The following is an 11,891-nucleotide window of genomic DNA, read 5'->3' on the forward strand; positions in this document are numbered from 1 at the left end:
TCACCTGTGGACAACACAAATCAGTCCCATATGCTAATGACTCGAGCCTCTCACACCAGTAACATTCTTATTCCATTACAACAACAACAACAAAATACTGTCGAAAATGTATCAAAATCAAAAGGCGTCCATTTAAGGTAGGTAATGTAATCATGGACATCCATATTCTAAAGACATGCCAAAAATGCCTTATTGCAATATCCGCAGTTTGCACACTCTGAGGACTTTAATTCCCAAACCTCATATTACAAAGGTTTGCTACCTTCAAACTCGTCAAACGAAAATCAGAATTTCGAACTCCGGTATTCGCCTACTACCAGGGACTTTATTGGACACAAAAATCTGAAACCTGAGTTTTGAGTTCTTCTCTGGGAAAGAGATGCCACAATCTACCACATGAAAATGTTGTACTTGTTCCTCCCCAATGCCTTGAACCAAAGTAAAATTAGAACAGCACTTAAGACACAAAACAGCACCAAAACGCACAGCGCCAGACAACACATCAGGAACCTGTCTTTGGTCTTCTGTCCTGCAACTGCATTCTCCAACCCTCTTTTTAATCCTTGCAGAAACCGAGGATGCTTCACATTGTGGAGTTCAAACCATAACACAGAATGATACAACATATTTACCTGCAGCCAAAAGAAAATAATATTCTTTCATGTTTGATTATGTGCACGTTAAAAAGAAACCATACATCAACTAAGCAAGTTTAGCCTTACCCAAAACCATGCGCGGCCAATGAATCTTCCTTCAGGATTTGTGTTTGTCCATGAAGTCTTCATTTGAGCTCTTTGATCACAGTTGAAAAATTCCATGGTCTCATCTCCACCAACCAGAATTGAGGACTGAGCTGATGCCATCTACATGATAGTCCATGGTTAAAATAGATAACAGTAATAAAGAGAGCATTCTGAAACTAGGAACAGAATAAAAGGAAATGAATCAGGCATTGAACATAATAAGCCTATGAACTCTCTTACCGTCGTATTTTGCAAAGATTTGCTGCAGACTAGACAACTGTAGTGACTCTGAGAGCAGGCCTAGCCAGACATAAGAATGTGTGAGATTTAATTCAATGACTATTCTTAAATCTTTATTCAATAACAGAGAAAACAGAAAAAGAATAGTAAAACATGTATTGTTTTCATGTGAGATAAATAAAGACCTCCAAGCAAGCTGAATGCACAAAGTGGCCACATGGTAAAGCTCTAATGCTTGCAGTTGATGTGAACAAGAACTCATTGCAGATAGGGCAGTTAGTTTCTAGGCATTTCTCTCGGCACTTGTGGTTCACCAAACCGATGCCCAAGCAACAATTGCATGTCATGCAGTGAAAATAATCAATGCCGAGGCCCTTCCCAACACGGCATAAATTGCAAAATGGACAATGATATACGTTCCTGAGAAAGGAAAAGTAACACTGATATTAAACCAGAAAATTGTTGCCGTCTACTGATATAAAGAAGGGTATCATCTGTATAAAGAACGAAGTTTCCTGAGAAGCAAATCTTATTATTTCGCACCCTTCAAAATTATTCGCTTGAATAATTGATAAGTTACAAGAACAAATTTTCGAATAAACTTCGGTACCTGTCATCATCAAAAAGTTTGCATGTACTACAATAAGACTTTGCCATTGGGAATCCGTTGCAAGAAGGCGTCGAGCATATTGGCCCGACTGGCTGAATATTAAGACATTGCATACACATCATTTTTGTTGTTGCTTTCCTGCAGTAAAAATAATAAAATGTCACCTAGAGAGAATGGCTCAACTCAACAAGAAACTATATCACCAGAAAATTACCAATCAATTGTGTGGTCGCTGCTCATGTCATGGCAATATCTACATGTAAACAGCCTGCCACAGCAAGCAGCATGGAGTTTGCAGTTCCTTTTGTAATGCTTACAACCATACACTCTTTTCTCAGGATCTCGAAATTCTGGTGACTGTCCCACTGAATCGTCACCATCAAATCTATCCTCTGCTAAGGCCTGAGGTAAACTCTGCCGCGCAGCCATCCAATAACTAAGATAGAAGATGAGTAGTTTATAAATAGAGAATATGAAGTGGGCATGAATAGTTAATTAAATCATTATGTTTCATGTACAATATAATAATTTTAGAAATCTTAAAGCACATAGTTGCCAACAGACTAACCTAGTCATTAGATTCTTCAAGTTATTCTTCTTACGAGACTTGAACGTGTGATCAATTCGCCGCAGGCTTCCTTGAAATTTAGCATATTGAATTAACAAAAATATAGAATCATGCAAAAGGGAACAACACCAATATAGGATATCTGTATGTTTGCAGCATTTTCAAGCACAAACCTTTTGGAGAAATCCTAGTTTCAAGCTTTCCAGTCTGTGAAGTTGAGAGTGAAGTTTCATTCCAGCATTCAGTAAGCCATTCGTTGAACATTGTATTTTTGGTAACTTGCTTGAAGTTATTCATCATTTTACTCTGTTCATCCGCGGTGAGTGCTGAAGTTACCCATGGTAACATAGATTTTAGCACTTCAGCACCTGTAGTCCCCAGTATGAAACCAACCATTTTGTTTTGCTCCTCCACGGAGAAGTGTTTCCCAATTAGCGGCCATAGTTCAAGCTCTTCCCTGGACATATGCTGGTTTACCATCATTCTTAGTGACTTGAACATTACATGAACACTGATAGCTAACTCATAGAACTTTTGCACGCGGTCACTAGACTCACTACACTGAGTGCTAGAAAAACCTATCGTACTTGTGTGAAGGTGTGAAAGCTCAAACAGAACATCCGAAATATTTTGAAATGCCTGTTCCTCTTGCTTGTGATCCAGTGTGTATGAGTGACTCACATTATGAAGTGCATCTCTGGATTCCAATGCCGGATACACTATATAATCATCAGCATCACTATGAGCTTTATATAGGCCCCATAACAAGCAGAAACATCCAATGAACTGCTGAAGAAATATCTCATCACAATTGCTGAGTCTTTGAGATTCATTGTCTAGATATTCCAAGTCACGGCGTATTGCCTTATGAACTTGAAAAACAACATCAATTGGCTGTTCTGTAAGTCCAGTAGCCGAAAAGCTATTATATGTTTCCCAGACTGAGTGAGATGGGCCAATAGAGTTGAGATGCAAGAAACTAATTGACTTAACCTTAGAGAAGGAACTAAGACCCGGACTGTTAATGTTTAGTCCTGGACATGGGATACAGCAGGACCCACGAGAGTTGAAAACATTAGTCTCTTGGTATGCTGCACAACAGATGTCTCTAGTCGACAATGCAGAAGCACAGGTACCTGATGATGATTGACCAAATTCTTCATCACGATTACCAAACCTTTTGACAGAACAGCATCCTATTGCACTTGAGCAGAAGCTGTCATTAAAAGGCTCGCTAGCCCAACCACAAAAAAGCTGGACCAGAGCAATATCTGATGCTGTTGTTGTATCAAACAAATTTGTAAGAAAGGTTATATAACGATAAACCAATATGTATACCAAAAACTAGCCATAAAGGGACAGATACAGAACCTGCTAGCTGCATGTTTTCGACAAAGTTCCTGGCTTCATTTGCAGTCATTGAGTTTACCAGCCATGGCAAGGCACTCTCAATCAATTTCAAGGGCATCACACACAATGTTTGATGCAGAAGTTCCCGTTGTCTTGTGATGCTAATGTGCTTTCGCACAAGTGGAAGGACCTAGACAGACAAAGAGCACAGCTGATGCTTTCAGGAATCAAAAGGGGTGTTTAGTGCTACAGGTTGGAGTCATGCAGTAGTAATTATTGAGAGCAAAGAGTAAAGAAGCATAGGGTTTCTGGTAACATCTTTACATTATTAGAAGTAGGGGAGATAAGAATATTTTTGGAAATTTGGTTATCTGTCAGTCACTTTCATGCATCATATACAAAACTTGTAAATAATTTTTTTCTGTGTATGTCTCTCTTATGTTCATTCTACTGGTGCACAATTACAGGGAGCATGCTGTATAACTTTCCAAAAGCTATTTTATCAATTAAGAGATCTCACCTGAACTTCCTCATCATGGAAGTGCCGCGTTAAAGTTTCCATGATTTGCTCAACATGTGAGCATATATTTGAATTAAGTTCAGCAACTGAAGAAGAGATTGTTCCTGCCTTCTGTATACTTTCAATCAAGCACCTAAACTGATTGAAAACACTTTCTTCTTTTGAATGCTCCTGGAAAGATAAATTTTTTCCATATACTGCAGGATATATGACCTTGGACTCAGCAACACTGCAACAGAAAACGAAACACTATTTCAATTAAAAGAGGAGGGTATAAAATCCATTGCTGCAAATTAATCAAAGCATTTGTGTCAAAAAATTAAGAATTATTTTGATAAATAAATAAATAATGTAAAACAAGCTAATATTTTAGAGGACCTGTGGAAGATGCAAATTTCAGCAATAAAATGTAGCTTGTCACTGAAAACTGATAGGGCATATGCTTCAGAAATATGTATCTTCTTGGCCTCCTCAAGTATCTCATTCAACTCTCTTTTAATAGCATTGTGCCAAAGCATTACAGTGTCTATTGGATGCTCTCGAGTGAACTCAGATACAGAATATGCTCCATCCTTTTTATGAGATATCATGCTCGCCGGAGAGTCTTTCCCTTCCATCCAAGAAGAAATGACCTTCAATAAACATAAGATGTAATCAACTGCATGTACTTGGTCAAAAACAACCTAAAAGAATTCAAAGCTAGTTTTAAATTAGCAGTTGAAAAATCGATAACCTGTTGGAGAAGCTTCTCCTCTGGTACTATCTTGCTCAAGCACTTGTGCAGATCCTGATATTTATCAGGCGAAATCGAGGATGACAACCAAGGGAGGAACTTAGCCACTACACTTGTTGGGATGCAGCACAAAAGCTGCCACACCAAAGACGCCTGCTCCTCAAGTGAGAAGTTCTGATTAAGCAAAGGGAAGACCTGATGTATTGAAAAGACAAACAAAAATGGTATAATATTTGCCACTTCAATCCAGGATATGAAAAAAAACAAAGCAAAAATTTGATAGACATTTATACATACACATATTGCAAATACACAAAGCTCAGTGTGTGAGACAGAAACTTATCTTATACTGAAACTCTTACTCACAATTGATTCACAAGGGTGCATGCATATATGTGTACAGATGTGTCATGTGTGAGAATGTGAAGGTAAAGAGTCCCACATTGGAAAGTTGAGAAACCTAGCAAGGGCTTATAAAGAGTTGGGTTACTCTCCCCATTGCCAATTGGTTTTGGGGTGGAACCTCAACTTCCTTCATGGTATCAGAGCGAGTTGCCCACGTGTGAAAGCCCAACGGCCACACATGCTCCACGTCACCCAAAATATGTTGTCCACGTGTTAGGCTTGAAAATTCTCCTCAACTTCCTTCATCATGGACTTTGTTTGTGAGAAATAGCATTTTTCACTGCCGAAAATGATGTTAATAAAATTGCGTACGAGTGACTTTTGGGTTCACCTCATAAATCATCTACGCAAGAAAATCAGCCAAATAGAAAATCATGGACTATTTTTGAAAGGGTTAAAAGTGTTGTCTGACAACTAAACGGGCTAGCTCCTGATAGCATTTGTGTGAAAAGCAAAAGTGTTTCTCGCAATTAAGTGGTTTCTCAGGATTCATTTCCAAGTGCTTTTCTAGAAAACACTTGGATCTTTAGTATAGAAATGTTTTTGAAAAAGCGATCAGGAACAAGCTTCCTACAAAAGCAGTCCCAAACGAGGAGTCATCTAATTGTAGTCACCTATACTAGTTGAAGTACAACCGTTATATATTTCAGTCACTCTCCACAGAGATGCACAGATCTCATATATAGTTGTTAAATTAGGGAAATCTATCCTCGATGGAGTAGTTTAGTATACCAGACAAATCATCTTATATTCTTCACTGTTTTTAGTCAACTAAGACGTGGTGCCATGCTGGTATTTATTATAGGTTATAAGAAAACAATGGCGTAGGACAAAAACCCTGTGTCACCAATGAATTAACTAATCTATCATACACTAATATATATATCTTGATTCTTGATCATCCATATTCTTATTTTCCAGTAAAACACGTGCCATTTGACGTGAAATTTTTAATTCAATTTCATAGTCAATGAGATGCCTTTCCTTTTTTTTTTTCCTCCCCCTGTGGAAAAGAAAGGAAAACGCATATCGTTGACTGGTGAAGTTGTTGAGTTTTAATACTTCATATATAATATCATTATAGAATGCAACAAAATAAAAAATAAAAACCGTACCTGCTCCTCTTCCTTTGCCAAGCCTTGACCAACCAAGGTTTGTAAGGCTCCTGTAAGAAACGCCAACTCCCTTGAGAAAGTTTCCTCATTTTGTATGGTAGAGCTTTGCAGCTTAGACAGATTATCAAGGAGAGTCCTTTCACCGACGTGTTGAAGGAAGTACGTTGGTGCTATATTTTTCACGCGTGTATCAACAGCTGCAAATATCACCTGCAATTCCAAAATTTGTTCACAACAGTTTACATGTTTTAACTTGACGGTACTTGGAAGTAAGTCAACATGTCACTTGACAGAGACACAAGTTTTTCTCTAAATGTACGTACTAAATCACATAGCTTGTACATGTCTATTGGAAGCTGTACGTACCTCATCTTTGGCATTTAAGTAGTTCTCATAAATTGATTGGAGAAAACGAAACCGCTCCGAAAATGCTGCATGTTGTCCCATGGCATAGCCCATGGCCAACTGGTGAAGCACATCAAGCTCATTACATATCGCCTTATGAATGAATAAGATGACTGAAAGTGGTGAGTTTGCCTTGGATGATGATGAATAATCAACCATGTCTCCATGTTGCAACCCCATTAACAACATTGCCATCTTGCCTTGCTTTTGGATTGTTGATTACAATTAAAGTGCAATTAATAGAAAGGACAGGGGGAAGGGAAGGTTATATAGTTGACATGGTGTGCGCCTTGGTGGTTGAATTTGGACACGATATTGAAGTCAATATTTGTTGTATGGGCATGGCTTACCCAAATATGGATTTATAAACAAGTAATTAAGAGATCTAGTCATGAACAGGAACAGACATTAATTCAAGTGATCCAAGAACTGCTTGCATGATTATTGCCATTTTATAACAAATTTGGCTGCATATGCATGCATCATAAGATGATTTTCTGGTCGTAAGTGTGCATGATTCTTGCCAGGCCCTACTGCTTTTAGATTTTATACTTCATTTGTCAACAAAAGCGGGTGCCTACTCATGCTAATAACTCTAAACACTCATAAAGAAACTTCAAGTTTGGTAAAGACAGCTAATCAAGGACAATAACATATATATTTGCAGGAATATATGAGCGTCATCTATTGTTCAACTCTACCATAACGACAAGCAGATTAAGCAAAGAACCTGAATAAATTTAAAAATGAGACGTGGTGCACTTAGCTAATGCATACGTGGAGCTCATAAATGGGTATAGAATGGTATAGATGGAATATGCATCGATAATGGATGCATGGTGTTGGTAGTCTCGCGAAAAGGGAATTATTTGGGAAGTTTTGCTATTAAATCATGATTAGAATTTGGAGGAATGTTTAAGATGTGCAATCTCATAATTTTAAATTTTAACTAATGCTGTAAAAGAGAGAGAGAGAGAGAGAGAGAGAGAGAGAGTTGAGAGTGTATTCCTCCATAATACAACATACATGAGGAAAATAAATGGTAATTGTTGACTGGGTGAATGATCTCCTCAACGGGCTGGGCCCTCACTCGGGTCAGGACCAGCAAATGGATTAAACAAACCCTAAGTGGACGAACCCTGGCGAACTATCTGAGTAGGGAGGTCCCTCTGATCCTTTAGAACAACTTGCACACTCTAAACAACAAGAGAGACTATCAAAAGGGGGGGTACCGGTGTGGTACCAACCAAATTCCCTCCGATTTTGACACCCCGACTTCAAATTTAATTCTTTATTAAATTTATTAAAGTGAAATTACGAATTTATCCTTGGGGTAGGAGTATTTCAATCATTTTCTCATTCGGGAAGAGTTTGGGGCAACGACTGGTATTTTTGGGTAGGTCGTACTGAGACAAATTCGTAGACACGCGGTAGGCTTGAATCGGAGTTGTAACGAAGATTTGGCGATCAAAATAAGTTAAGTGGCAAACTTGTAAATATTTTGAAAAAGTTTGGTAAAAATCTGATTTTCACTCCCTTCTCTCTCCTCGCGCGCGCACAGCTCCTTCTCTCTCCTCTCTCTCTCTCCGAAACCGTCACTCTCCTTCTCTCTCTCTCTGATTCTCGCGGTACCGTCCAAGGCGGGACGTGAGACCGGTCCCGATCGACTTCCCTCGAAGCCTCGAACCAGAACCACCCAGTTTCCCTCCTGGAAACCTCGAATCCTGGCCACAGTTTCGACTGGTTTGAACCGATTTTTCGCCGTCGTCACGCCGCCGTCTCCGCCGCCCAATCTCAGTGAAACAGGTGATGGTTCTTACTCTTTTTTCCAAGTTCTAGCTGTCTGTTGCATAGGATTGTAACGATTTTGAAGTTTTGGAAGTTAATTTCGAAACCTAGATTTTGGCCGGATTTCAAAGTAAATTTCTGGCCAGTTGTCGTCCAAATTGGACCCCCCCGTAGTTGAATAAATTGATCCTTGTCTCGAGTAGTATCTAGGGTAGGAAGGAGGAGCGGTGGTGTGGAGAATTTCCGTCGCCGAAAATTACTCTACACACCCACGCGCTGCTGACGCATGGGCGAGGGTGATGAAGCCACATTTATTCCTGTTGTAATCCTTGTGTTGTCACGAGCGCGTAGGCGTGCTCGGATTTCGATTCGGACGTCGTTTGACTATTGAACGGATTTCGCATATTGTGCATTATCCACTCTTAGAAACATGTAGGAATTCGCGGATCGTGAATCGGAACCCCGGATGTTCCGATTCAGTAACTTAAAGTTTACGTTTTACGATAACTGTCCGATCGTGCGATCATAAGCGATCTAACCATCCGTTTTGGACCAAACTTGCGAGACGGGTATCTTAGACCTTGTGAAACCTTTAGGAACTTTCGGATTGTAAAACGGAGTTCGTGGGTCCCGTGGGCCCGGTTGACCCGAATTAGGAAGTTTGACCGCCAGTTGACCGAGTGTCTCCCAGAGCTGTTCCATTGTCCGAATTGGGTAGTTGGACCTTAGAACGCCTCATTCGTAATGACCCAAACCCAAAATTCATATTTAATTAGTAATTTATTATGGGGAAAGACAATTTTGCCATTGGAATAATTTATTAATGAAAAGTTGACTTTTTGACCGGAAAGGAATTTGACAATTCTGCAGGCACCGTTGCGTAGAGCACGGTGAAATGAGTTCATAGACAAGTAGTGGGCCCAAATCGGAGTTGTAACGAGAGAGATATGGTCAAAAGAAACTCAGTGGCACAATCGTAATTATTTCGAAATGGAATTTTATAAAACTCAGATTTCTCTCTCTCTCTCTCTCTCTCTCTCTCTCTCTCTCTCTCCTGCGAACAGACCCTCTCCCCCATTTTTTTTTCTTCTCTCACAACAGCACCTTCACGCCTCCACCATCGCCACCACACACCTCCAAACTGAGCGGCACCGGTTCCGTTGGAACCACCACACTTCCTTCTTTCCGTTCCAACCCACCGCCACCTCGATCCGCTGCTGCCATCGCCGGAAACAGCCACGAAATGAAGCTGTTTTGATAGTTTTTCAACAAACTTCAACCCGCTCGTTCTCCTTCAATTCTTCTCCAAATTTGTCGAGTAAGGTATGGATTTCTACCTATTTTCCATGCTCTAGCTGATGGTTGTGTAGGTTTGCATCGATTTTGACCGTAGATAGCTCGGTTTTCAAATTGGAATGCGGCCGATTTTCGGCCTCCGTGTTCGGCCACTTCCGGTCAGTTTTTGGGGTAGGTCCAAGAACAAAAGTGGTTCCAAATGTGGTGTTATACCTAGGGTAGGAGTTTGGGGCCGCGGTTTTGAGTTTTTCCGGCGATGTGTAATCGCTTTGGACACCCATCGCTGCCGGCGCGTGCGGCGGTGCGTGGGCTAGGGTAGTGCAGTGGCACTGTATCTTGATGCGATCCTTAGGTTGTCACGAGCGCGTAGGAATTCGTGGATCTCAATTTGGATACCGTTTGAGCCTCGAACAGATTTTTCATATTGTGCGATTTCCTGGTTCAATACTGTTGAGCCGTTGGATCGTACTCAATTTCAGATATGTTATTCTAGATAATTCCAGAATTGTGTAGGATTCGACGGATTGTGAATCGGAGTCCCGGATACTCCGAAATCGCGAACCATAAGTCTAGGGTTTAGAAATTATGCGATTACACGATCGTGGTCAATCCGACCGTCCAAATTCAGACCAGACTAGCAAGACAGGGGTATTTAAATGTGAGGAACCTATAGAGATTCCCAGATTGGCAATTGGAGGTCATGGACCCCACGAGGTTCCGTATTGACCATTATGGCAGTTTATCACTTGGTGAAGTCTCTGGTCTTTTAAGACAGTTCTAACCATCTGAAATGCTTACGTGGGCATAAGAATGACTTTAAAGTTAGTGCACGCACTTCTAGGAGCCGGGGGTCAGAGTTTTACTTAAATACTTATACCGAGAAATTTTATTAATTAAATATTCATGGTGGTTTAACCAGGCATCCGAGGCCAGGCAGACCCGCATGAGGGACCTTTAGGAGGTCTACCTAACTCGGACCAAGAGTGAGTGGACTTTTATTTTATAAGTGATTTTATGCAAATAAATTCCATTATTTGATCTTGAATAAGTTTTATTGATTGTGGTCTTCCTAGCATGTTTTGTTGAAGTTAAATATCTTTATTTATATGTTGCCTAGTTAAAATGCTAAAACGAGATGGAAAGTAGAGATTGAGATTTATATCAGATAAAATGGCAGTAGAGTTCCAGATTTAACAAAAAATTCAGTTATTTATCAGATTTTTCAGAAATCTTATATTTTCTTAAGCCACCGTGGGTACCCAGTTACAGAAACAGTTTGCCTTCGGTATATGTTGCCTTCGGATATGACGATGTCCACGGACATCCAGTTTACCTTCAGTTTTGTCAGTGCACTTGACATTTGCCTCACGAGTTTCTGGGACGCCCGGACCGTGAGAGCCAGGAATGCTGATCAGGCTGACTACGGTCCCCTGAATCCTACCAGTTTGCGACTAGGGTTGACTTTGTGTCACCGAGACCTGCCAGAGGAATTGACGGATATCAGGAATTGACGGAAAAAAAAGGGTACACCTAGGTGGTAGTTTTGAATTGATTACAGTGTTTTTAAGAGAATTTTATTGATCTTGAATATGATTGGCATATACGTATATAAATATGTAAATGCATTGATTTTAGTACTAATATAATAAAGAGAGAAATTCAGTTTTTACATAACTGTTTTCACAGTGGGGTTAGTATATTATTATGCTATTTTCTAAACCTTTATTTTTGTCCACTCACATTTTTGAATGTTTTGCGCCCCCAGGCTGTAGACGTGCACAGGAATCCACCACCGGGCCATTTTTCAGTCTTCCGCGCCTTTCCTTCGTTATAGAAGCTTTGTTTTGTGAAAAGATTAACTCATCTGTAAACTCTTAGTAATTGCTCTGATATGTTGCCCTAGATTGAGAACTGAACTGTTGGAATGTATATTTAAGTACTGGCAATTGGTTGTATAAATATACATGCTTGTTTTGACAGGTGTAAATTTGGAATTGAACAAATTATAGGGGAGACTCTGCTTAATTTTCGGTAGGAGTCAAGGCTAAATTGAAAATAAGTTGTAATTAGAAGGGAAAATAGGTCATTTATGCCCGACATTCGCCAAGTGTCGGACAC

The 11,891-nt window shown here is 39.9% G+C and overlaps 1 protein-coding gene across 1 annotated transcript; it reads right to left on the bottom strand.

The window, feature by feature from the left end:
* Positions 1 to 389: 389 nt before the first annotated feature.
* On the bottom strand, positions 390 to 6,884 carry LOC117618081 (zinc finger protein BRUTUS-like). Its single transcript, XM_034347707.1, has 15 exons — positions 6,651 to 6,884; positions 6,285 to 6,494; positions 4,765 to 4,959; positions 4,410 to 4,663; positions 4,032 to 4,260; positions 3,533 to 3,701; positions 3,223 to 3,438; positions 2,335 to 3,060; positions 2,162 to 2,231; positions 1,808 to 2,029; positions 1,594 to 1,731; positions 1,169 to 1,403; positions 984 to 1,043; positions 723 to 863; positions 390 to 632 (listed from the first exon to the last, which is right to left on the bottom strand). The coding sequence occupies exons 1-15, from the start codon at positions 6,882 to 6,884 to the stop codon at positions 390 to 392; spliced, it is 3,342 nt and encodes a 1,113-aa protein (XP_034203598.1).
* Between the last annotated feature and the right edge of the window lie 5,007 nt (positions 6,885 to 11,891).

Source organism: Prunus dulcis, chromosome 2 (assembly GCF_902201215.1).
Source record: "Prunus dulcis chromosome 2, ALMONDv2, whole genome shotgun sequence".
Taxonomy (NCBI): domain Eukaryota; kingdom Viridiplantae; phylum Streptophyta; class Magnoliopsida; order Rosales; family Rosaceae; genus Prunus; species Prunus dulcis.

What these genes read in the sequence shown, in the direction of transcription:
- LOC117618081 (XM_034347707.1), bottom strand. Translation starts at nt 6,884, where the DNA reads ATGGCAATGTTGTTAATGGGGTTGCAACATGGAGACATGGTTGATTAT. An exon ending in AATCTTTGCAAAATACGACG is followed by an intron (nt 864 to 983) that starts GTAAGAGAGTTC and finishes ACTATCATGTAG; the next exon opens with ATGGCATCAGCTCAGTCCTC. An exon ending in TTGGCCGCGCATGGTTTTGG is followed by an intron (nt 633 to 722) that starts GTAAGGCTAAAC and finishes TTTTGGCTGCAG; the next exon opens with GTAAATATGTTGTATCATTC.